Source organism: Hemitrygon akajei, chromosome 3 (assembly GCF_048418815.1).
Source record: "Hemitrygon akajei chromosome 3, sHemAka1.3, whole genome shotgun sequence".
In the NCBI taxonomy this organism is placed as follows: Eukaryota; Metazoa; Chordata; class Chondrichthyes; order Myliobatiformes; family Dasyatidae; genus Hemitrygon; species Hemitrygon akajei.
Genome location: NC_133126.1, coordinates 85,630,679 through 85,657,288, shown reverse-complemented (window position 1 = coordinate 85,657,288; position 26,610 = coordinate 85,630,679). Strand labels below are relative to the sequence as shown.

The 26,610-nt window shown below is 41.7% G+C and overlaps 2 protein-coding genes across 3 annotated transcripts in view; one reads left to right on the top strand and one right to left on the bottom strand.

The window, feature by feature from the left end:
• The window catches only part of srp14 (signal recognition particle 14), a 45,350-nt gene extending 25,770 nt beyond the window's left edge, over nucleotides 1-19,580 (top strand). Inside the window, exons 1-5 of one of the 2 annotated variants that reach the window (XM_073040272.1) lie at nucleotides 1,907-1,992; nucleotides 7,854-7,926; nucleotides 11,255-11,367; nucleotides 16,073-16,105; nucleotides 18,397-19,580. In XM_073040272.1, the coding sequence (XP_072896373.1) occupies nucleotides 1,969-1,992; nucleotides 7,854-7,926; nucleotides 11,255-11,367; nucleotides 16,073-16,105; nucleotides 18,397-18,486 (333 nt within the window). In that variant the 5' untranslated portion in view covers nucleotides 1,907-1,968 and the 3' untranslated portion in view covers nucleotides 18,487-19,580. Of the gene's footprint in view, nucleotides 1-1,906; nucleotides 1,993-7,853; nucleotides 7,927-11,254; nucleotides 11,368-16,072; nucleotides 16,106-18,396 lie in introns of those variants that run through there. The other variant, XM_073040273.1, reaches the window with a different exon arrangement.
• A 1,599-nt stretch (nucleotides 19,581-21,179) lies between these two features.
• LOC140724555 (pleckstrin homology domain-containing family G member 3-like) overlaps nucleotides 21,180-26,610 on the bottom strand; it is a 225,949-nt gene continuing 220,518 nt past the window's right edge. Inside the window, exon 22 of the mRNA XM_073038988.1 lies at nucleotides 21,180-24,743. Within this exon, the coding sequence (XP_072895089.1) occupies nucleotides 23,623-24,743 (1,121 nt within the window). The 3' untranslated portion in view covers nucleotides 21,180-23,622. The remainder of the gene's footprint in view (nucleotides 24,744-26,610) is intronic.

The following is a 26,610-nucleotide window of genomic DNA, read 5'->3' as shown; positions in this document are numbered from 1 at the left end:
TCTCTCGTTTGGGTGGCCCTCTCATCTCTCCCCTCCTCTGCTCCCATGACCATCCCATCTCCTCCCCACTTCCCTCCCTTTATTCCATGGTCCACTAACCTCTCCTCTCAGATTCCTCCTGCAGCCCTTCCACCTACCATCTGCCAGTTCTCACATCATTCTTCCCTCCTCCCTCCACCTCACCTGGTTTCACTTATCACCTGCCAGCTTGTGCTCCTCCCCTCCCCCCCACCTTCTCATTCTGGCCCTCTTGATGCTGATGAGTTCCTCCTGCATTTTGAGTGTGCAGCTCAATATTTCCAGCATCTGTAGAACTCATTGTGTCTGTCTACACTATGCCTTGCATTATCTTATAAACTTAAATCAAGTCTCCCCTCAACCTCTATCGCTGCAGAAAAAAATCACCCAAATTTATCCAATCTCTTCTTCTAGCACGTGGCCTCTAATCCAGACAGTGAATCTCTTCTGCATCCTCTCCAATACCTCCACATCCTTCTTGTTACAGAGTGACTAAGTGTAATGCTTATAGCAGACATCCCACCTCTCCCAGAAGTTCCGGGAGTCTCCCACATATTGATAGCAGCTCCCTGACGGCCACAAATTATATACAATATCCCAGAAATCGTTATTTTTGAGAGGAAGAGGAAAAACGAGAGCGAGAGGGAGCATCCTGATTGGTCTCTCTTTGTGCTAAGTAGACCTATCAGTTTTCTCTGTGGGCGGGCTTTACAGTCGATCTCTCTCCCTCTCTCTTTCATTGGCCATCAGTTCAGTTTAGTGTCCTGCAGTGCCATGGCAGAGCATTCCAAAAAAAGAAAATATAAAACGTACTTCACCCCAGACTACACTAAAGTGTACCCCTGTCTAATAGGGGTCAAAAATAATGACAGTGTTGCTCGCTGCACTGTTTGCAACAGTGACTTTTCCATTGCCCATGGTGGGTTAAATGCCTGTAAAAGACATGTTGAGGTGAGTTTAACAGGTGTCATTCATTCATTCGCATAGCTAACGTTATTTAAACTAGCTGGTTAGCTGCTAAGGAGCCACTCTATTGATGTTCTACGTGATGAGGCCAAACTCCCTGTAGACTTGCTTAAGGTTGTAATAGAACCGAGTCTGGACTGACACCAACTTACTGCCCTCTACTGTGCCTATTGTCCTGTTTATTACTTATTGTAATGCCTGCACTGTTTTGTGCACTTTATGCAGTCCTGGGTAGGTCTGCAGTCTAGGGTAGTTTTTTCTGTGTTGTTTTTACGTAGTTCAGTGTAGTTTTTGTAGTGTTTCATGTAGCACCATGGTCCTGAAAAATGTCTCGTTTTTACTGTGTACTGTACCAGCAGTTATGGTCGAAATTAATAAAAAGTGACTTGACTTGACTTGAGAATTTAAAAAAACGACTCCATGACAATATAAAAGTACGTTTTAATGTCACGTTGTCTGCATATACATAACTTGGTTTACAGTTTAGACAAAATCACTAAACAAAGTATTACATACACCCGTGGAGGTCGACCGGGGGTGCTACCTCCCTGAAATGAGTTTTTGCAGGATGGGATGTTTGTTACAGTGTGCCTGATCTAATTATTTTTAACAGAAAGGGCATACCACAGGGCACATTACTGCAACCGACATCTGTAAGTGAGGTTTTTAACTTGGACCCTTCATTTCGAATACTAATATTTGAGGTTAACTTGACCCTATCCACAACCCTAACGTGACCAGACAAGGCTTCGCACCCACACCGCGCCTGCCTGAGCCAGCTCTACTCCGGAGCGAGCCCTGCTGCCAATCATGCACGCCACGTCACGATCCGTTTGTCCCGCCTCTGCAAAGACGGCGCGCGGCCGGGTACCGCACATCACGCATGGCCAGGAACCAATGAAAACCCTCGATTTGGGGGTACGTGTCAGACGCAATTGCGCGCTTCCGATGGAGCCGGGTATTTCCGGCTGAGTAGGACTGGTCATGGTGCTGCTGGAAAACGACTCGGTGAGGTGCAGGGGATCTGGGGCAGCTTTACCCTGGGGGGATGACTGCTTTAGACCGGACCAAGGGGTATTAGAATCCAGGAGGGAGAGTTATACTGCTGTAGGAGTAACGGACCATATGGGTGACTATGGGAAAGATGGGAGTAACACCGACTTGCAGACTTTTATGGGCGGCAGTTAACATGGCCTAGGTAAGGATGATTAGGCGCAGGAAGCACTGGAGTCTGGGAAAGGTTACACTTGGATAGGGTGGCTGGACATAGAGAGGGATACCTCAGGTGAGGAGGTAATGGGCCATGGGCTCAACAGAAGCTCTAAGGGAAGGTGGGATAATGATGAACCCAGATAGGGTTACACTGGAGCAGCATCTGTCTCGGTCTTTGCGGGTGTTGTGCTGGGTAGTGGTTAATGGTGAGCCAATGTAAGATTATACTGAGACAGGTTTACAGTGGGCCAGTGTATGGTTACCCATAGACAATGGATAATAGTGTGTCATGTAGAGAAGATAACATCAGTGGTGTATAGTGGGTCAAGAGGGAGAGTTCCACAAGGTAATGGGGGGCTGTGTTACACGGGACACTGGATAATGGGCTGTTAGTGGAGCAAGGTGAGTGGAACAGTTGAAGGACTTGCTAGGTAGGTCTCATGGGATCAGAGTTGAAGTTCCTGAGCAGGTGGTGTAATAAGAAACTAAGTCATAGTGTATATTTATTTCTTTTATGGTGTGTGAGTTCACTTGGGCCACCGAGTCTATGTTGGCTGTTGTTCCCTCACACTTATTTTCCTGGAATCTACTCTTTCATGGCCATTAGGTCTGCTGCAGCTTTCCTGGCTCTGTGTATGCTTGCAGATATGTGGAAGGAAATCGAAGCACCCAGGGCAAGCCACACAGTTCCAGGCAAAACTTGCAGTCTCCGCACAGCACTAAGAGCCAGAACTGATTTGGACCGCTGGACTGATGATGCAGCACTGTGTGCACTGTTTTAACTTGATGTATAATGGTGCCTCTGTGGAACTTGCACCTTTTACCAGTCCAACATCTATTTGTTTTTGTGTTGACAGCTCTGGTGTTAAAAGACCATAAGATATGGGGGCAGAATTAGGGCTATTGGGCCATCGAGTCTGCTCCACCATTTCAGCATGGCTGATCAGTTTCCCTTAGTCCCAGTCTCCTGCCTTCTCCCTGTCTCCCTTCATGCCTTGACTAACCTGCCTTAAAAACACCCAGTGACTTGGCTTCCACAGCTGTTGTGGCAACAAATTCCACAGATTGACTACCTTGTGCTTCAAAAATTCTTCCTTATCTCCATTCTAAATGGAGATCCCTCTATTATGAGGCTGTGTCCTCTGGTCTTAGACTCCCCCACCAAATGAAACATCCTCTGCACATCGTGCTATCAAAGTCTTTAAACATTCGACATGTTTCAATGAGATTCCCCTCCCCTCCGTTCTAAATTCCAGTTGCTGACAGGCCCAGAGCCATCGAACGCCCCTCATATGATAATCTTTTCAAAACCAGAATCATTTTCATGGACCTCCTTTGAACCCTCTCCAAGGTGAGCACATACTTTCTGGGATAGGGGGCCCAAAGCTGCTCACAATACTTCAAGTCAGTGCTTTATAAGGCCTCAACATATTTTATATGCTTTTATATTCTAGTCCTCTTGAAATGAACGCTAACATCACATTTGCCTTCCTCACTGTTGACTCAACCTGCAAGTTAACCTTTAGGGAATCCTGCACAAGGACTCCCAAGTGCCTCCACACCTCAGATTTTTGAATTTTTTTGCATTTAGAAAGTAGCCTACACTTTTATTACTTCTACCAAAGTGCATGACCATACTCTTCCTGACGCTACATTGCATCTGCCACTTCTTTGCCCATTCTTTGCCTAAGTCTTTCTGAACCCTCTGATTCCTCAACACCACCTTTCCCTCCACCTATCTTTGTATCGTCCATAAACTTGGCCATAAAGCCATCAATTCTATCATCCAAATTATTGACATCAAACTGCTAGCGTCTTCTACAGTGAAGTATGATGCAAATATCTATTCAGTTAATCCGCCATTTCCTTGTGCCCCCATTACTACCTCTACAGCACCATTTTTGAGCACTCTAATATCTTCTCTTCCCTCTCTTTTACACTTTATGTATCTGAAGAAACTTTTGGATCCCTTTTATTATTGGCTAGCTTACTTTCTAATTTAATCTTTACCTAAATGATTTTTTAGTTGCTGTCTGTTGGTTTTTAAAGGTTTCCCAATCCTCTAATTTCCTACTAATTTTGTTCTATTACAGTGGTGCTAGAAAGTTTGTGAATCCTGTAGAATTTTCTCTTATTTCCGAAAATGTTCCTAAAATTTCTCTACGACCTAAAATGTGATCAGATCTTCACGTAAGTTCTAAAATTAGATAAAGAGAATCCAATTAAATAAATAACACAGAAAATTATACTTGTTTATTTATTGAGAAAAATGATCCAATATTATGCATATTTGTTGGAATAAGTATGTGAACCTCTGGGGTAATGCCTTCTACATAAGCTATTTGGAATCAGGTGTTCTAATCAATAAGATACGATTAGGGGCGTATGGATTGTAGAGATGCCCTGCTGTATATATAAAAAAAAGACACAAAGTCAGGTTAGTGACAGCCTGCTATTTTCAAGAAAAATTTGTTTATGTACACCATGCCTAGATCGAAGCAACTTTCGGAGCACCTTAGAAGAAGAATTGTAGAGATGCATGAAGCTGGGGAAAGCTACAAAAACATTTCTAAAGACCTGAGTGTTCATCAGTCCACAGTAAGAGAAATTGTCTACAAATGGAGGAAACTAAGTAGTGTTGCTACTCTCCCTGGGAGTGGACGTCCTGCAAAGATCTCACCAACTCATCGGGGTGATTGAGGAGATGAGTTATTAACTTCAAACTTTCTGCATAATCACTCAAAGAATTGAACTGCATGTGCATGTAACAAGAGCTGTATAACTCATCTCCTTCTGCCTTAGGCCATGAACTTATCAATCACCCCTGCTGTGGACACTTTCTGGAGGTCCAAGATCCGTATGCTCCACGACGGCTGATCTAAGTGTGTAAATGTAGGAGGGAACTATGTTGTAAAATAAATGTGCTAGGTTTTCTAAAATTGACTCCTTGCTTGGGCCATGAATTTATCAATCACCCTTCATAAATCAAAAACAAAACAGTTTAAAAAGAAGAAAATTTGTGTTTTGGAATGGCTGAGTCAAAGTCTTGACCTTAATCCTATAGAAGTGTTGTGGAAGGACCTGAAGCAAGCAGTTCATGCAAAGAAGTCCACCAACATCCCTGAGCTGAAGCAGTTTTGTAAGGAGGAATGGCCTAAAATTCCTCCAAGCTGACATGCAGGACTGATCAACAGTTACTGGAAATATTTGGCTGAAATTGTTGCTGTACAAGGGGCTCACACCAGTTACTGAAAGCAAAGGTTTGCATACTTTTTCCAACAAATGCATGTAATGTTGGATCATTTTTCTCAAATAAAGAAATGAACAAGTATAATGTTTTTTGTGTTATTGATTTAATTGGGTTCTCTTTATCTAGTTTTACGATCACATTTTAGGTCATTTATGCAGAAGTAGAGAAAATTCTACAAGGTTCGTGAGCTTTCTAGCACCACTGTATATGCCTTCTCTTTGGCTTTTATGTTGGCTTTGACTTCTCTTGTCAGCCACGGCTGTGTCATCCTGTCTTTAGAATACTTCCTTGGGATGTGTCTAACCTACGCCTTCTGAATTGCTCCCAGAAACTCCAGAAATTGCTGCTCTGCCATCATTCCTGCTAATGCATTCTTCCAATCAATTTTGGTCAACTCCTTTCTCATGCCTCTGTAATTCCATTTTCTCCGCTGTAATAGCTTCTTCGCAAATTTCAGGGTGAATTCGATCATATTACGATCACTTGCCCCTAAGGGTTCTTTTACCTTGAGCATTCTTATCAATTCTGGTTCATTGCACAACACTCAATGCAGAATAGCTGATTCCCTAGTGGGCTCAACCATGAACTGCTCCAAAAATCCATCTCATAGGCACTCTAAATTCCCCCTCCTGGAATCCAGCACCAACCTCTTCTTTTCCCCCAGTCTATCTGCATGTTGAAATCCCCCATGACTATTGTAACATTGCCCTTTTGGCAAATGCATTTTTTATCTCCCAATGTAATTTGTAGACTGCGTCTTTGCTACCATTCAGAGGTGTGTATACAACTCCATCAGGGTTTTATCCCCTTGCAGTTTCTTAGCTCTACCTATAATTTGATTTCATTTTTTTTTACCAACAGAGCCACCCTATTCTCTCTGCCTACCTACCTGTCCTTTCACTACAAACGTTAAGCTCCCAGCTGTAACCTTTTCAGCCACAGATTGTTGCCCACATCATACATGCCAATTTGTGACTGCTCCAAGATCATCTACCTTATTCTGTATATGTCTGCATTCAGATATAACCCCTTCAGTCCTATATTCCTCACCTTCTTCGATTTTTGTCCCATTTTCACATTGCAACTCACCTCGTTGACTGCAATTTTGCCCTCTCATCAGCCTCTCCTTGCTAGCAATCTCACTACATCCTTCCTCTGTCTGTAAACCAACTACCCATCCCCAGCCCTATCACTCAAGTTCCTATCTCCTTCCCAAATTAGTTTAAACTCTCCAGAACAGCTCTAAAAAAACCTGCCCACAAGGATTTTGGTCCCCCTCTGGTTCAGGTGTAACCCATCCCTTTTGTATAAGCCGTATCTTCCCCAGAGGAGATCCCAATGATCCAGAATTCTGAATCCCTACCCCCTGCACCAGTTCCTCAGCTACGCATTCATCTGCCTTATCATTCTATTCTTACTCTCACTGGCACTTGGCACAGGCAATGATGCAGAAATTATTACCCTGGAGGTCCTGCTATTTAGCTTTCTACCTAGCTCCGTAAAATATCTTTTCAGGACCTCCGCTGTAGACCCAATCTGAGACATCCCTGGTTCCTGGAAGCCAACATACCATCCGGGTTTCTCACTCACCCCCACAGACCCTCATGTCTATTCCTCTAACCATGGAATCTCCTATCACCACAGCAGTCCTCTTCACCTCTCTTCTCTTCTGAACCACAGCACCAGACCCAGTGCCAAAGGCCAGTCACTCCAGCTATCTCGTCCCTTCTTCCCCCCCCCCCCCCCCCCAACGGTAGGTCGTCCCCCTCAACATTATCCAGAGTGTTGTACTTAATATTGAGGGGAATGGCCACAGGTGTACTGTGCACTGGCTGCCTATTCCCTTCCCTCTTTTGACAGTCACCTGCCTCCTGAAAGGTAAGAGTGATCACCTCCCTGTAGTTCCTAACTATCACTTCCTCAGTCTCCCATATGAGCCGAAGGTCATTGAGCTGCTGCTCCAGTTACTTAACACGGTCTCTGAGGAGCTACAGCTCAGTGCACCTGGTGCAGATGCGGCTATCTGGAGGCTGGGGGTCTCTCAGAATTCCCACATTGCACACCCAGAACAAAACAGCTCCTGGAGCCATTCTCTGTGCACTAAGTGTGCCCTAACAGACAAGGAAAGAAGAAAAAGAAACCTGCCAGATACTTACCTTGCCAAAGCTACTCCAGCACTGGCCATTCTGCTTGCCCCTGCCTTATTTTTATTTGCCCTTTCTAATAAATCCTGTTTATTGAATGGGAGCTGTCCGTCTTCAAAAACTACTGAAAGTGCTGCTTTTCTCAATCTTCAGCTGCTTACCTAATTGAAATTGTTCCGGTGCTCCAGTTTACTGATTGGGCACAGTCCAACTATCTGTGTCTGTGTGTGTGGTGTGCTGACTGGGTTTTGTTCCTCTTACAGTTCCTGACAGAGCTAACAAGGCTTTTCCAGAAATGCCGAACCTCAGGAAGCATTTATCTCACCATGAAGAAATGTAAGTATCAAAGTATGCCTGTTCTTGCTTTGTTCGGGAAATATAGGTGTCACCTAGTGACCCAAGCTGCTTGTATTTAGTGAGGTAATACCTGATGTTCATCCCAAGTGTATGGGTAGAGTAGCACTGTGGGCTGCACTGAACTAGTAGATGGATTTTATGATCCGTTGAATGTTTGAATCTAGCCATGGCAGCTGATCGTTAAGTTCAAGTATTTAAAGCTTTTGCTTTGTAAATGTTACTCTCAGTAATTTTAAACTTGGAAGTTTCTAAAGCAATATCTGGTTCAAAGTTTAAAGTAAATTTATAATAGAATAATATAATATAATATAATATTAGAATAATAACTATAACAGAATCATTGATAGAACACCCAACTAGGGGATTTTTGTGTGTGGGAGGGGGATTTGGGGGGGGTGTCAATATGCCTATTCTGTTTTTGTTCATTTTTTGTGTGGGGAGGGGAGGTTTTGCGGGTTGATGATCGTGCTGTCTTTCTTTCTTGGTTTCATGGCTACCCAGAGAAGAGAAATTTCAAGTTGTATACTTTGATAAATTAACCTTTGAAGTGAAGTTATACCTTTTGGTTTGAGGGCCTAATGGTTGAGGGATAGTAAATAGTCCTGAATCTGGTGTTGCAAGTCCTGAGGCACTTGTACCTTCTTCCTGATGGCAGCAGCGAGAAGAGAGCATGTCGTGGGTGGTGGGGGAATATACTTCCCAGTATATTTCAATTTTGCCACACGACTGGAGATGACTCTAGAATCAAACCATTGTTGTAGGTTTAATAGCCTACACAATTCTGCAGAGGTTTGAGATACATAATAATTGTCAATAACATCCACATCTTGTGATTGAAGAAATAAAAATTTCATGTATTGATTGCACATCTTTTTCCAACAAATCTCTGCTAATAAACATTTTGGTTGGCCCGGCATTCACTGATAACTGGCATAGCTGTTGAATTCTGTGAGTTAGCAGCATCATTGGTTTTTAAGGTAATTCAGACTTCAATCCAGGCTTCCAACGCCTTGCTGGGACTGTGCTGTGTTGTCCTTCATATAAAACGTTAAACCAAGGGTTTGTTGATTCATCACTATCCTCATGTTAAGCCTCCCTCTTTCAAATTTGATGTCAATTTCTCCATTCCTGCAAAAAAAATCTATTGGGTTTTCCCTCTGTGGCGTCTGCTGCCAATCTCCAAATCTACCTAAGTGATTAAACCTCTTAAATTTGTTCCCAGGCTCCTTGTTTCAGTTCCTCCATCAGGTTTCCAATCCTGTCAAAATGTTGAAGAGCTCAGAATCGGGTTTGTTATCATGACATATGTCATGAAATTTGTTGTTTTGCAGCAGCAGTACAGTTCATGGCATATAAGAAATTGGAAGTGTATATTATAGTTACAAGTTACAATAAGAAACATACAGTACATAAAAATGTAGTGTGAAAAAGCAGAAATAGTGAGCTGATGTTCATGGACCATTCAGAAATCTGATGTTGGGGGGGGGGAAGAAGATATTCCTAAAATGTTGAGTGTGTCTTTAGGCTCCTGTACGTACTCTCTGATTGTAGTAATGAGAAGAAGCATGTCCTGCATGGTGAGGGTCCTTAATGATGGATGCCAGCTTCTTGCATTGCCTTTTGAGCTTGTCCTCGATGGTAGGGAGTTTAGTGATCATGATGAGTATTCAACCCGCTGCAGCTTTTCTTGATCCTCCAATGGTGATGCAGCCAGTTAGAATGCTCACTACTGTACATCTGTAGAAAGGTGCAAAAGTCTTTTGGTGACATATCAAATCTCCTCAAACTTCTAATGAAATTTAGCCACTGCCGTGCCTTCCTTGTAATTACATGTTGGGCTCAGGATAAGGTATTTTGACACCCAGGAAGCTGCTTACCCTTTCCACTGCTGACCCTTTGAGGACTGGTCTGTTCTCCCAATTTCCTCTCCCTGGTCTCACCAATGTTGAGAGTAAGGTTGTTGTTCCAATACCACTCATCCGAACCAATCTCTCACTCCTATACCATTTGAGATCTGTCAACTGCAGTTTTGTCGTTGGTGAATTTATCGATGGCGTTTGAGCCATGCCTAGCCACACAGACATGAGTGTAGAGAGAGTAGAGCAGTGGATTAAGCGTGCAACCTGTGTTGATTGTCAGCAAAATGTTCAGCTCTCTTCAAAGCTTTAATGACATTCTACCTGATTGTGAAGGTTTATTCTCTTTGGACTTCTCAAACAGTTTGGAGATTTTTTTTTAATGTTGTCTGAAAATCTCCCTCCAATGTTTCTAGATTCCAAATTGAACTGTCAGTCAATTTGGAACAGAGTGGAAGTAAACCTTTGATTTTAGGAACAATTGAAGTAATCCCTAATACTCCCTGCCATCATCATATGGGTATGACTGCCTGTCCCAGCATTCATTCTAATCTTTCCAATTCTAATCAGAATCACTAGTAGTATCACTTTAGCATTTCCTCCTGTGTTTCTTAAGGATCTAACTTTAATTGCCCCCGTTTATCTTTTGTAGTTAATTTCCTGGTCATGTGGTTTATCAGCAATGAGTTTGCACATATATGCAGATGTACTAGCTTTACCCACGATTACCTTCCAGTGTCTAAATTGTCTGACACCTAGGACTGAATGATCAGAGGCCCCACTACAACCTCAGTCCCTACCCATCAACTCCATCCCTTTCTCTGGCAACTCCTAGAACTGAACAAATTCTTCGCAATCTTGAAGACTACTTGACTGTGACTCTTAAGATGAATTTAGGATTTCCTTCAGAAGCTCATATTTTGCATTTGAGATGACATCTGCCAACTGTAAATTGGGTGACAGACAGAGATGATTTCCAAAGCATTGTACTGCCGGTACTTGGTGTTCCATCTGGATCTCTTGCACACCCTGGGCTTTTATTGTGTTTAGTCACTGCTCTACTGTTGTACCTCGTATCGGGATGTCTGAAATGTGAGTGGTGGTCCTGCGACTCCCCTGTTACCTGTTGGCATTATCCTTTTGGGTAGAGTTCAGAGGTTAGTCAAAGTCTTGCTTGTGTAGCACCTTTCACAATGTGCCCAAACTTTTTACATCCATCTATAAAGGAAATTATTAGGATATATAATTAAGGTAATCCCAGAGCTTGGGGCCGAGATAGCTGATACTATAGCTGCCTGTGGTGGGGCAAATGAAAGCAGAACACGGTGTCTATTGTTGTAGGAACTCTGAAATTTGAGATCGTTGGGCTGGAAGCGGGTAGAGAGGGTTATAAATCATGAGGTATGTGAATTGAAGAGAAATGACAGGTATTAATGCTTCCCTTCCTGCAGATGATGGTCGGACAAAGCCAGTTCCGCGGAAAGGGAACCCTGACAATTTTGAACCTGCTGATAACAAGTGTCTCCTGCGGGCAACAGATGGGAAAAAGAAGATCAGCACAGTGGTAAGTGACAGGATGACGGTGAGCAGCAGCCCTTAAACCAAGCAGGAGCTGGTTCAGCCCTGCGTCTTCCTCCTTTTCAGTTGAATCTTGAGTTCATTTATTTACCTTATTTCTACATTATTTCACTCCTTGGATAACCAATCTATCAAGCTCAATTTAAAAATCAAATGTTGATCTACAACACCCACAGACTTTTGGAAACCTCCAGAATATATTCATGATGCCTTGCTTTGAACATTATAGTCATCTATATGATCATACAAGATGGTTTTAAACATTTGAGAATTTTCTCTTAAAGGAATTCAGTACATGGGAAATACCTCCATTTCTAAGCACCTTGTGAACTTGAGGCAGTAGATAATTGCAACTGCCCATAGCTGATCTATATCCTGCTGCGTTCTTTACCAGTCTTTTACATTATACATCACAAACAGTAAAGGTCCTAGTACAGGTCCCAGTGGAACACCGTTAATCACAGACCTCCGCTAAAATAAGTCCCTTTGACAACTACCCTCTGTCTTCTATAGGCAAGTCAGTTCTGAATCCAAATGACCAATTTACCATGGATCCCATATATGTTAATCTTCTGGATGAGCCTCCCATGAGGGACTTTGTCAAAACCCTTATTAAAATCTATGTAGCCAACATCCACATCGCTACCTTAAATCACCCTCATCACCTTGTCAAAAAACTCAATCAAGTTAATAAGACACGACCTGCTCTACAATGGCATGCTGGCTTTCCATAATTAGACCGGGGTTTTCCAAATGCTCATAAATCCTTTCCATAGGAATTCTTTTCCCTACCACAGACATGAGACTATAGCTTTTAGAATTATCCTTGGTTCCGTTCTTGAACAATGGAACACCATTAGCTACTCACCAGTCCTTGGGAACTTGTTTGTGGCTAGAGAGAATGCAAAGATACTGATCAAGGTCCCAGCAATCTTTTCACTTGCCTCTCTCAATAACCTGGAGTATACCTCATCAGGCTAGGGACTTATACACTTTAATGCTCTTTAGGAGACCCAATGCTACCTCCTCCTTTAACTCAAATACTGTACCATATGAATATGCTCAGCACTGATCTCCCTATCCTCCACATTACTACTTCATTAATGCTGATGTAAAGTACTTATTAAGGGCCTCCCCTACATCCTCCACATCCAAGCAATTGTTGAGTGGTCCTTCCCTCTCCCTATTTATCCTGTTGCTCTTGATGTATGTGTGGAATATCTTGGGATTCTCTTTAATCCTACTTACCAAAGACTTTTCATGGCTTCACCTGGCTTTCCTAATTTGTTTTTCTGTCTTTATAACCCTAAAGGTGCTGTTTGATTCTAGCTTCCTAAGCTTTACATACTTTTCCTTTTCCTCCTCCTTGACTAAATTCATCGCTTCTCTCAACATCCAAAGTTCTCTTAAATTGTCATCCTTGTCCTTCCTTCTGACTGTAACGTACCTGTCCTGTGCTCTTTGCAGTTGGTCCTTAAACACCCTCCACATGTCAGATGTGGTCTTACCAAGACATTTGTTCCCAATGAACTCTCCCTGGTTCCTGCCTTTTGTAATGCTTTTGTAATTTTCAGTGCTCCATTTTAATACTCTCCGGCAAGGTCCATGCTTATCCTTAGCTATAGCTATGATAAAACTTAATGAGTTGTGGTCACTGTTCACCCACTAAAAGGTCAATCATCTGGACAGTCTCATTACCCAAAACCTTGTCCAGTACAGCTCCTCCTCTTGTTGGTCTATACATACTGATTTAGGAAACCCTGCTGGATGCACCTAACAATATCTGCCCCATCTAAATCTCTTGCGCTAAGAAGATACCAGTTTAAGGGAAGTTGAAGTTTTTTATGACAGCAACACTAATATTTTTATACCTTTCCTGCGTATATGTTCCTCAATATCCTGGTGACTACTGGGGGATCTGCAGTGCAATCCCATCAGAATGACTGCACCCTTCCTATTTTTGGGCTTTACCCATATAGACTCAGTGGACGAGTCCTCCATTATGTCCCCTCTGAGTGCAGCTGTAATATTATCCTTGATTAGTAGTGCAACTCCATTACCTCTTTTACTTCCCTCTCTCTTTTCTAAAGCATCGAAATCCTGGGACATTAAGTACCCATTCCTGTCCTTCTCTCAACCAAGTCTCTGTTATGGCTACAACATCATAATTTCATGAACTGATGCATGCTGTAAGTTCATCACCTTTACCTGCAATACCTGTAGCATTAAAATACACACACTTCAAACTATTTGTCCTATTATCTGTTACTTCGTGCCTGCTTGTTTTTACTGGCTCCAAATTCTACCTTCCTCTCCACCCCTCCATGTTCTGACCTGGTTTCCATTCCCCTGTCAAACTAGTTTAAACCTTCGGAACAGGCACTAGCAAACTTCCCAGCCTGGATATTGGTTCCCTGCTCCATTCACTAGACCCTCAGCCACTCATGTATCTGTACAATCATCCTGTTCCTGCTATGACTAGTGTGTGTCACTGGAGTAATTCAGAGATTCCTACCTGCACTTCAGTCTCTTTCCCCTTTCTGCCTATGTCATTGGTGCCAATATGCACCACAGTCTGCGGCTTCTTACCCTCCTCTCTGAGAATATTGTGTAACCACAATGAGATATCCTGCACCTTAATTTTGGGAGGCAACACACCATCCGGGCATTTCTTTCACAGCTAAAGAATCTTCTCTGTCCCCCTAACTATCGAGACTCCTATCACTAACTAAATTTACCCTTCACTGCTGAGCCTGAGAGCTGGTCACAGTGCCACTGGCCTGGCTGCTGCTGTGCCCTAATAGGTCATCTCCCCCACCCCCTCCCCAGAAGTATCCAAAGGAGTATAGGAGATGTTTAGGAGAATGGTCGTGGGAACCTTGCACTGACTGCTTACTCCCATTACTTCTGGTGATTACCCATCTACTATCTGAAACCTGTACTCTGTGTGTGACCACAAAGTTTTGTCTGAGGTTTTCAGTCTCCCAGACGGTCCAAAGTACCTTCAGCTCCAGTTCTAGTTCCTTGACCTTGTCAGTCAGGAGCTGAAGTTGGATGCACTTCCTGCAGATGTAGCCATCAGGGAAACTGTTGTGTCCCTGAAATCCAACATTTTACAGGAAAAGCATTCCACCACCTTAACTATCATCCTGCCTACACTAAATAAAGGACTACGGATTTACAGACAACTAAGTATAAAGCACTTATCCGTGTCTTTGCTCTGAAAACTTTAGTTTCATGCTTACTGGGTCACTTATTCAGCCTCTTGCTGAGCATATTATATCTTTGGCTCTAATTTCTCAAGCCAAAGTTCTACAGTCAAAGAAATGATTCCAAACAACTCAGTACTCTTTGCTTGTTCTCACTGAAACTTGTTGAGCCAAAGCGCCCACTCAAACCCTGGTCTGCTCCAACAGTAGCTGCTCCCACAATGGCCACTCTGTGTACACCTCACTTCTTTTTATTGGCCCTTGTTAAGTTGCTACTAACCCAAATGATTTCTTACCCTGTAGACAAGTCCCGACAGACCTTGCTTTCTTTTTAAAACTGATGCGTAAGGTCCATAAGGAACTATCTCCAACTCTCTCAAAGATCTCCTGCTCCGCAGACCTTTTAACCTTTGGAAAATTTTACACTAGGCCTCCCAAGTCCCTTTGCTCCTCTATTTTCTGAATTTGCTACTGGTTTAGAAAGTAATCTATGCTTTTATTCCATCTTCCACTTTGTCTGTTCTCCTAATCTGTCCAAGTTCTTCTACAGTCTTCCTGCTTCCTCCTTTCTCTGTACTACCTGCCTCTCCACCTATCATCTTCAGGCAAGGCCACAAAACCATCAATTCTGTCCTCCAAACCATTAACATATAACATGAAACCCTGACCCTTGCAGAACACCAGTAGTCATCTATAAAAATTGGTGTGGTTGAGGGGGGTTGAGTGAAATTCATAAGGTGCAGTCATTGTGACTGGAATTATTCCTTCGACTCTGGACAGAATAGGTGAGTGGCACAGTTTCATGAATGTTGAGTACTAGGGGTTAAATTAAGAGGAGGCACTTGAGATTATAATCTCAATGACCGAATTTTGAGATCTGTGACTGAGGAAGATCATTTTCTACCTATTGTCTGCATACAATCTGGGGGGGGGGGGGGGGGGGGGGCGGGGTGTTGGAGGGAAGCAAATAATTTGAGGCTAATGTCTCTTTCAGCTGCAGGCTCTTGGACTTGTCTGTTAGAACACTAGAAATACCTCTTTAAATATGATAACTGTTCAGCAGTCCCACATGCCCACCTTTAAGCCAACATTTGCTTTCTTTTGGCTGGAACTATCTATCTGTGGGAAGAATTGCAGCAAGCAGAAGCTATCTAGGCCCAAAGGTCTTTTTGCAATGAATTTACAAGGTTTAACATGTAGTTTAATTGGAAAATTTCAAGCTATAATATGTAACTTTTGTTAGGTTTTATTTTGTTTGATGGCCTGAGGACGTGAGAGGTGGTAGAAATTCGCAACTCTTCAGTAAGTAACATCTGAAGTTAGGTCAGTTATTAATTTCTAATCTGTTGACTAGCGACAAGTGGAAATGAGCCAGGGTGTTTAGGTTAAGTGACCTCCCTCCTGTTCTTATTGTGGTGAATGTATAAACTGATTAAACAGATATTAAATATTTCTGCTGTTAAGTTATCCTTTTACTTTCAGATAAGCTCCAAAGAAGTAAACAAGTTTCAAATGGTAAGTAAGCACAGTGTAATCTGTAATTATAAATAGATTATTGGTGTAATTTCTAAATATTGCAACAAAAAAGGCAGCAGATTAACAATTGACAGGTATCCCAGCTCTGGAAAGTTTCCACTTCCCTTTTTACCAGTACCAATCTTAAAGAGGAAGAGGAGGAGTGGATGCTTGCAAATTCATGGATAAATGGCTTATGATCATAGCAACTACAGAATATCTGTTTTTTTTGCGATGAAGTTGCTGAATGCAAGCAATTTGCCTTGATACGTGCTATTTTAATTTGATAGACGCAGTTATTTCTCTCTTGATGTACTCTGTCCTCGTCACCAGTTAGAATAACCAGCAGTCTTTGCCATCACCCTGAAAGGAACAGCCCCATGCACCACCTCTGCTGTTTGATCACAACCTGTTCCATGCTGTTGTCTTAGCACGGCCTTGAAAGCTCATTGCCCCCGGCATCCATCCTTGGAGATTTCCACTACCCTTTGTATGATTTCACTCTAGCATGCCCATTTTTTAAATTTTGTGCTGCTTTACTCTGCATTTATGCACCAGAAGAAATGGTTCTCCATATCAATCATAATTTGTTGCAATATAAGCTAATTCAGCTTGTTCCTATTATGTACCTGTTTGCACACTCGCTTGTAATTCAAGTGTATCTATGAATAGCTTTACTAAGGACATCATTCTCTGGTGCAGTATCCTAAACTAAACTCCGTTCTGTTTCTGCTTTAAAACTTCTCATTCAGCTGGAGATCATGAGGCAAGAGTACTCCCTGATTTATTTCCCCTTGGCATGAATTAGTTGACCTTTGCAAAAGCAGAAATATTTTACTTCTGGGGATAAAAAAGACCAAGGTACTTATGACCTGTTGAAGTATGTGGATTATTAATTAATCCAGCAGCAATGGTTTTTTTGTGTTGCTTTTTGCAGTTAATATTTCATAAAACTGGATACCGCTATGATCTGCAAGATGGACACCTGATTATCTTTCTGAAAACATTTTGCCCCCTTACTATTTAGAATAATCCAAGAAACAAAAACTGGTGCTGCCATGACCCCACTCAGTCTAAGTCAGAGAATAAAAGGCAACAAAACAATGTGTTTAAATAGTGCCTTTAACATTAAAGTGCCAACTGTTTAGAGATCAGTTACGACTGAACAGGTAGTCATTAGAACGGGTAATTAAAAGTTTAGTTACAGGTGGTTTTTATAGAGAATCTTAAAGGAAGTGCAAAATGTTCAGAGCTGAAGATAGCTGTGAGTGGTGAAGAGAAGGTTGCAAATAGATAAGAAGGAACACAGACACATCAGACAGTTCTACTGCTGAGTAGGTTAGAGGTATGGAGTGTGAAATCTTGGAGGGTTTTTTAAATACTAGGATGAGATTCTTTAAAAAGAAAATCCGAGTTGTTGGACACTGGAGTGAGATACGGAAATAAAGTAACAAATGACTGGAATTGGGTCAGACATATGACGGGTAGCAGAGAGTTGATATGAAATTAGAGAAGGTGGAAAATGGGTTGTAGACCAAGGGAAATTTGGAATACTGGAGTCCAGAGCAAGGTAGTGTGACCATTCTAATCTTTAATAGCTTGGATACTAAAAATTAGTTTGGGAGTCCTTTCTTTTGTGACAGAAAGTCTGAGGATCCATTAGTTACAGTCAGTGATAGTTGGTCTACGTTAGGATGTAGGAGTTTGGAATGTAATTGCTGAACTTGAGTAAACTTAGAGTTTCCATATAGGTTGATTGCAGCATTCAGCCGTGTGTGTACTTGGCTGAGATGTGCAATACTTCTTAACCTGTTTCCATATTGGAGGAAGTTGGGGAGTGTTACACACCTATGGCTGTGACTCAGTAGCTGGCACTTGATTTAAGTCAGGATTTCATGGTTTTAATGCTAGCTCTAGGAGATGAACTCTGACGTGCAACAGTGTCAGGAATGATGCCCTTCCTTTACCCTGCTGAGAAGGCATAGCTTCCAGTCATTATCACCTTATTGCTTGAGGGATTTTGCCAAGTATAAATCGACTTTTTACTGCATTTTAATAGTTCCTATTCATCCGAAATACCTCCTAGCTCTAAGGTGCTTCGGGAAGCCCTGAAATCATTAAAGTTATTAAGTAACAATGTGTGGCTGGAGTGTTAAAGAAGAGGATGTGTACTCAAATCTCAGACCGATTCTGTCAGGAATATTCTTCTTACACCAATCCCCCATTGCTTTCAGCTGATATTATTCATCTTGACATACTCAGAAGTTAATTTCCATTGTGTGTTTTTTCAGGCATATTCAAATCTGTTACGGGCACACATGGATGGCTTAAAGAAGAAAGACAAGAAGAGCAAGAGCAAGAAGACGAAAGCCACACAGTGATGTCGTGTGTGGGTTTCCTGCGAGTGGGGTTGGGGGAGGAGGAGGGTTCACTTTACCAGTACCCAGCATCTTAGAAATGCTCGTGTATTGAATGGAACCGATGTTAGGAGAGGAATGAGTTCCAGAAGAGCATTGATTAAAAATGCACAATACCAGCAGTAATGGATAAATATTCCCGCATGTGACACATCATTTTGTAGTTATCCGTGGGAAAGTTTTACAAATATCTGTCATGGCTATCTGATGGCAATAACAAGAATGATGAAGGAAGTCTGTTGGGCATCAGTTGGAAAAGCTTATTATCCTACAGTCAGCCTCCCTGCCACCCTCCTTCAATTATTGTACAGTTAACCATATTGTGAAGCACTGCAGGGCACGACCAAAGATAAGCCCTTGACCATCAAATTAGTTAATAAGCAAGTGGTCACTACAAGCAAAGATCATTTTACATAGATCATAATTACTATGCATTCTGTAACCTCAAAGATGTGTTCCTCTGATCAGTAGGTATTCACTTCAATTAATCTCCTTGATGTAGTTGCACTGTCTGCTTCCCTTTACCACACAATACCTGACCACTGCTGAGCCCAAATCCTTAATGTCACACGCGGGCAATGACCGTCAACTCCCATATAGGAGTCTTTTTCTTCTGCTATTATAGAACTAGCTAGGAGGAGCTGGTTTCTACAGTAAACGGGAAAAGCCTCAGAACTACAAATCTTAAGGGTGAATGTGAAAAGGGAGAATCAAGTTTTGATTTTCTTTATTGGAACATATACCTCTTTTGGTGGGCTAGGAGGGAGCTTTTTAAAGATTAATAAAATTTGTGCAATGTAACTTAAATTTCATGCAAGGCTAGATTTTGGATTGTGACTTATGTAGATTTGTATTAATTACATTTAAAAAGCTTTCTCTGACTTTTTTCACTGCACCAAGAATTGTTTTGTTTTGTAGAGTTTATGTTGGTAAGAGGTGGTAGGCCAGACCTGGGATCAATACTCACACAAACTATTGACTGTCAGTTGAGTTTGTGCAGCAACTTGTACACATACTGTTAGAGCTAGCTGGCTTTTGAATAAAACATTAAAATCAAAGTTCACCTGTCCAGGATGGATGCAGCAGATTCCATTAACTGCCTGCTTTTAACCTCTAGGGAATTTGTGGTTTCTTCATTCATTGTCCTAAGTCATTTAAACAGATTGAGTGGGATCACTTTATTTGATTTTTGAGATACTTTGCTGCTGTTTTCCTATACTTTAGTATTAACTTCAAAAATATTTTGACTAGTATATTCTGAGTTCATAAATTTAAAAAAAATTTCTTGCTTGGTTAACTTGCATTCAATATAGGCTATTTGATGAATTAAATTATTATAAATTAAAGCTGAGCTGTAAGTTTTTATACACCCAAGCAACACTTAAAGATGTGTTGTCAACTCTAACAATACTGAGTTTAAAGCCATTGGTTAAGCAGTGGAGGATGGATTGATCATGAAGTAGATCTGAAGGGCCTATACAATTTCTACATAATCAAGAAAGCTCTCCACAAGTTTCCTTTCACAAGAACTGTGTACTTAACTAGTCACTTCCAAGAAAATGTTAGTATTTGCTGAGTTGATAATTTGGATTGCTCTTTCTAACATAATTAATGTCACTGTAGGTACAAAACTGAAGCTCTTCCTGCTCTCTACAAATCAGTTGCTAGTCTCCATCAGTTCTCTTTCTTTTCCCTTGTTCTTTGACTGCTAGTTGTCTCAATTACTTAGTTGGCTTTCACGTTTGTAAAAAAAACATGTCCACTTTAGAACTTCACATCTCAGCTTTATCCATCCACCCATGTGCCTTTACACAATGGCAAACACTTTAATGAAATGCCAACTGCATCACCATTCCTCTAGCTCTTGCCCCGTTTACAAATATTATTATTTGTAAACGTAAATAAAATGGCCTTCAAGTGTTTTGGGGTTTGCTTGTATCAGCATTGAAGTATGGGACTCATACATTTTGCATTTGTGAAACAATGTGGTTATCAATCATCAGAAATCATGCTGCATTTGGCATCAAGTTACAACATCCCGTGATGAGCAGCCTTCAAACACCTGTCTGTCAACTCCTGTTCAAGACAGACTAAAGTAATTCAAAATGTTCCCTGGTTATATGAGCAAGTTCAGCATTTTGATTCGAATAAGGGGTGGCTGAGCTACATTTGACAAAAATTAAGGTCAATTTATGTTGCAGTATCTTCAGTTTCCACCTTCCAGAAGTAGATATTTCTTAAAAATCAATTTGTCCCCATTTTTGTCTCCTGTGAGTGGTGACGTTATAGGCATCCTATACCCTCCTGTGATTTGCTTGTTTCATTCCTCAATTCCAGGGCAAGAAGATATTTCATCATAGAGAAACAAAATGTAATTGTAGCCTCAGCTGAAATCTGGCCTTGTCTGCTGGTAGATGATCTTTGTCTCTACCAGACTAAGGATATTCTCTGCATTGGTACTGGCACCAGCCCAAGCCTAGCTTACTCAACCCAGTATTTGAATTGCTCAGTGTCTGTGTGGGGGTGCTGCAGGAGTCCACTTTTACTTCAATGAACTCTCCAGCCATTTGAGGTTCTGGATTTCCCTGTAAAGAAAAACTAAAGGCTCATCTGTAAAACCACATACCTTCAACACAATGAAAGGCAGACAATTAGTATGCAATTATTTTTTGTTTCTTTACAATTCATATAATAGGCATTAAAACAGTGTCATTACAAATTTATAGGGTAACCTTAGGTTTACAAATTAATTCAGCAAAATTTGGGACTATTATGGAGCTAGATAATGTGAAATTTTATTTCAGGAAGTATTAAAGTGGTAAGGTGCGTAGTGACAAAAAGTCTTAACAAAAAGGTCTTTTCAAGGAGTCGTAATGTACAGGAGATTCATGCATAGATTCCACAAGACGAGAAGGGTTTAACACAAAAGTAGTGGCAGTGAGACTGAAACAGGTATTCCCACAACCTTTAATGACCTTGGTGACTAGAGAATCAACAAGCAACTAACTACCTCGTTCCATGAAGTCATGATCTCATCAGATTAAATAGATCGGATAGAGTCAGCCACAATTTAAAAGTTTGTCCCACTGTATTGACTTTAACACATAACCAAACTGACACTTCCAGTGCTAAACTGAAGGACTACTACAATGTTACAAGTGCCTTCTGTTAGATAGGACATTAAGCCTTGGTCCTGTACACATTTAATACAATCCCACAGCAATATTTTAAAGAGCAGGGGAATTCTTCCCATTGTCATCGCCAATAAGTATTTTTAATCATTAATGAAAACAGATTATCTGCTCATTATCACACTGTTTGCAGGGGTTTGCTATGTTCAGATTATTGAAATAATAAGAAATCATAAACATTTCTGAAAAAAAATAATCTTAATTAACCTAAGCTTTGGTAGCCCAAGATGTGAACTGGACAGTATCATTTGAACAGTACAGTGGCAGAGCTGCTGCCTTACACTCCAGTGAGGGAGGTTCAGTCCTGACTCCCGGTCTTGTCTGTGGAGGTTGTAAATTCTTCCTGTGATCACATGCATGGGCTTCCTCCTTCCCAAATTCCACTTGGTAAATTAAATCATCACCATGAATTGGCCCTAGTGTGTAGCGTGTCTTTTTGTGTGAGACAGGGTTGTTGATGGGAATCTGGGAGAATTTTTTTTAAAATCTGGATTACAATAGGGTTAATATTAATGGTTCTTGATTATAAGTGTTTCACAGTGAGGCCAAAGGCCCTGGTTCTGCTCAGTAAAATTGCAAGTTGGTTTTTATTGTTCATTGCCTGAACTGACATTCGTTTTTAACAATGGAAAATGTATAGTGGGATTGCCCCTCTCCAACTGGAGAAAACTACATGTATAGACTTTGTCCAAAGTATAATTTAAACTGCTGAGTGCTGGTCATTTACCAGCAGCAGGGAGGACAGCAGAACAGAGGCACCCTTGTCATAACCTACGTTAACTTTTCTGTCAGGACACTGATTGGTTATATGGGTAGGAACTCCAAACTTAGGGCACTCTGGCACTAATTCTTACATCCATACCTACTGCTACAGCTGAGGTCAGTTCAATAAATACAAAGCAAAAAATCTGGATAGTTCATAAAAATAGTGCATTAACCTGGTGATTGTACACCAAAAGCCAATAACCAACAAGTCCTTGAGGGGAAGAAAACAATCGCCTGTTAACTTATTCCCCACAGTTAGTGCTAAATCTGCTGTAAAATGGCAAAGTGACTTTGACTCCTGCACTGAAATTCATCATGCTGAAGTCAGCAGAAACAAATTGTGAGGACAGATGACTGCATCAATGCAATTGTAAACCATGTTTAGCTCTAACAATGGGTAATAAATTTCTTGATATTAAAAGCAAAAAATTAGATTTCCACTTCGTCTTTAACACAGTAAAACACTAGCAAGTTCTTCACAAAGGGTTATCAAGTAAGATTTGTTACATAAAGTGATACTAAGACCTGGTTAAAACAGTAGGTTCTGAGACAAGAATTAAATGTCAGGAGCAAGCTGGAAATGTTTAGGTGAGGAATTATTTATCTTGGGGTCAGGGCAGTTAAAGGCACAGCCACCAATAGAAGCCAGAAGTGGGGGTAAGTAGAAATCACACATTAAAGGATTACAGGTTACAAGGATGGGCCATGGAGGGAGTGGAAAATATAATTCATATAGACAAACTTTTTCTCAGAACTGAAGACACTAAAGCATATAGTCAGCAAATGCCCACATCAGCAGAAGGCCACTGACTGAATATTTAAACAAGACATGACATGCATGGACCTGACCATTGCTAAGCAGCAGTGACCACAGTAGTTTAAGGGGAATATTTTACTTTTAAATTAACATAAGGGTGTGCAAAATGAAAATCTGTTCAACCATATATTTATTGAGGAATGATAAATAACCTGTTTAAAAATCACAATGTCCATTCACTGGTTTCAGTTCCCAAAGAGTTCAGTAAGTCTTGGCCACAAGTCAAAAAAAAAATTCACATCTCAGTATTTTACACCCATTTTTTCCTGGTACAGTGGTTTGATTTGTAACTGGCAACTAGCATCTGAGGGGGAAGCCAGATTAAGTTTAGCTGGCAGAAGTCAAGCTTTGAAACTTGTCTCTCAGGTTCTTCACCAGGCCTTGTTGGGTTAGATCTGTCCTACTGCCAACCCTCCTTGGCTCTGGTTGCTGAGTGCTAGAGGTCAGATTCTCTACTCCTCCATAACTCCGCTGTTTGGCCTTTGGGTTTCTGTCCTTGTCTTCAGCCTCTTGCCTAGACTTATATTCTTCCGATTCTTGGTAAGCCCTGCACCTTTCCATGACTGCTCGAACTGAGATTTTCTCTCGGGATGTTGGAGACCTGATCTGGACGTATCCTTCATCATCACTACTGTTGTCCTTGGCGATCTGCTCATTCCTATGAATACTCCAACCATCACCATCACGTGGCAATTTCTCCATGACTATGACTTTCTGATCATCTAGCAGAGTTAACTCTGAAGAAACGTAGTGGGTTGCCTCCAGACATTTGGTAGAGTGGCAGAACTTGCACTCTGAACTGGAACTTTGGTCAGTGCATGTAGAGTCCAAGGGAGTAGTCCTTGAACACGTTGCGTGGTTATTGGAAGAACTCCCGGGAGCTTCTTTCAGGAGATACTGGATGGAGGAATCTGAATGCAACATTTTCCTGGGCACGGCGTCAGAACCTGCTTGTTTCCCTATTGTGCTAGCAGGGCAGAGGCCAGCTTTGGATTTGCCTCTTCTTTCCAACAAACCAGAATGGGACATTCTGCCTTCCATCATTCCATTAGGCATGGACAAACTCTTGGAAAATCGGCCCAACTTTGCACAGCAGCTTTCAGGTGGTTTGAAGAAGTTTGTTCTGGTTACCCTCAGTATAGAATCCTTTGTGACTTGATCATGCACAGAGGTATACTTCGAACGGAGCTCCCGGACATCAGGCCATGGAAATGTTTCCACCTCTGTAGGGCTCAGTGGTCTCAACTGGGGCCTCACTGGAGGAGTTATTAGACTGAAGACAGTACGTCTGGGTGAAGTGACCTTGGTGGAAGGAAGAAGAAATGTTTGCAAACACTTATTTGGCGAGACAGCATCAGGTTCTTGCATTAACGCAGCCACTGGGACTTGCTCTTGAATAATAACTTGGTCATAGAGAGGCAAAGATGGTGATTCCTTTGGCTTATCTGCTGGAGGTTAAACAGAAACAAGTAATTAAAAATTATTCACAAGAGATCCTGTGGATGCTCTAGATTTTGAGCAACACATCAGAACAAGTCCCCTCAGTCCCTCCCCACACACACCTTCATTTTCCCTCCATTCTGGTGGCTCTCTCACCCCTTTCTCTTCCTCTCACCCTCCATCATGACCTGCCCATCACCTCCCTTTAGTATGTAACATGCCTCCCTTTATTCCCTGGTCTACTACTTCTGCCTTTTGCCTATCACCTCCCAGCTCCTCACGTCATTCCCTTTTATCCTTTCTCCCCCCTCACTTGGTCTCATCCATCATCTGCCAATTTATATACCTCCCATTCCCCTCACCTTCTTACTTCTGACGCCTCCCTTTCCAGTGCTAATGCAGGATCACAGCCTGAAACAGCGTCAGAAACGGGTAGTGGTAGATATGTAGAATGATTGCTAGAGGAGGTGGTGGAGTCAGATAAAATTACTATTTTTAAGAGGTACTTAGGCACAGAAGGATGGGGCAAACTTTCTGGCTGAAGGGTCCACGTCGGTGCCATGTCTCTAAGGCTCTGGCTCACCAATACCTGCCTCAACAACCTACTTCCTCATTTTTGTGTTCATATCTCTGCACCTCTCCAGACTCCCACTTCTTGGAGAGCTTTATGTTCCTGCAGCTAACACTATTACAGTGGTTGCTTCTAGAAGGCCATGTGAGTTCTATCCCTAACCTTGTCCAATACTCTACCTCCATCTTGAATAATCCACTCTCTGCCCTTGTATTTCCTTCTATCTTAAACACAGTATATGCGCATCTTCAATGAAAAGCTGTAGATGCTGCAAGTCTGAAAGGCAAACAGCAGATGCTGGATAATCTTAACAAGTCAGAAGGAATCCGTGGAAAGAGAAGTTCTCAACATTCCAGGACCTTGATGCTTCATCAGAATTGAGGGAGGGGGATGCAAGTGAGTTTTCAGTAGAGGATGGTGGATATGTACATTAAAGGTAATGTCTGTGATACCATGTCAAAATAGCTTAACAAAGGCAGTTAACCATACATCAAGCTTCCTGGTCTGTGTAATGCATTATTAAAGGTAAGGTGGTGTGAACCAATTAGCTTGCTAGATTTAGACAAGTAGGCTATGGAAAACTGAACTAACATGATATGCATGTTAATGGGAAATGCTGGAAAAGCAACTTGTTGACTGGTACAAAAACATTCATTTTAAGCTATGTATTCCTTAATGTATTCCTATGTATTCCTTAACCTAGACCTACTGCAATTTCCCTATCGCCATAATAGTTCTGCAGCAGATGCAATTTCACTGGCTCTTCACTTGGCCTTTGATCACCTGGACAATAGCAATACTCTACATGAGGCTGCTGTTTATTGATTACAGCTCAGCATTCAACTCCATCATACTCTCAGTACTGATCAACTACCTCCAAAACTTGGCCCTCTGAACCTCCCTCTGCAACATTTCCTAGACTTCCTCATCGGGAGATCATGGTCAGAGCAGATCTGAAATAACATCTGCTCCTCGCTGACAATCAACACCAGCGCACCTCAAGAATGTGTGTTTAGCACCCTGCTCTACTCTCTCTACACCCACGATTGTGTAGCTTGGCACAACTCAAACGCTGCCTATAAATTTGCTGATAACACAATTATTGGCAGTATTTCAGATGGTGACAAGGTGGTGTACAAGAATGGGATATATCAGCTGGTTGAGTGGTGTAACAACAACTTTGCACTCAGTGTCAGTAAGACCAAGGAATTGATTGTGAACTTCAGGAAGGGGAACCCAAGGAACACACACTAGTCCCCATCTAGGGATCAGAAGTAGAAAGGGTGAGCAATTTCAAGTTCCTG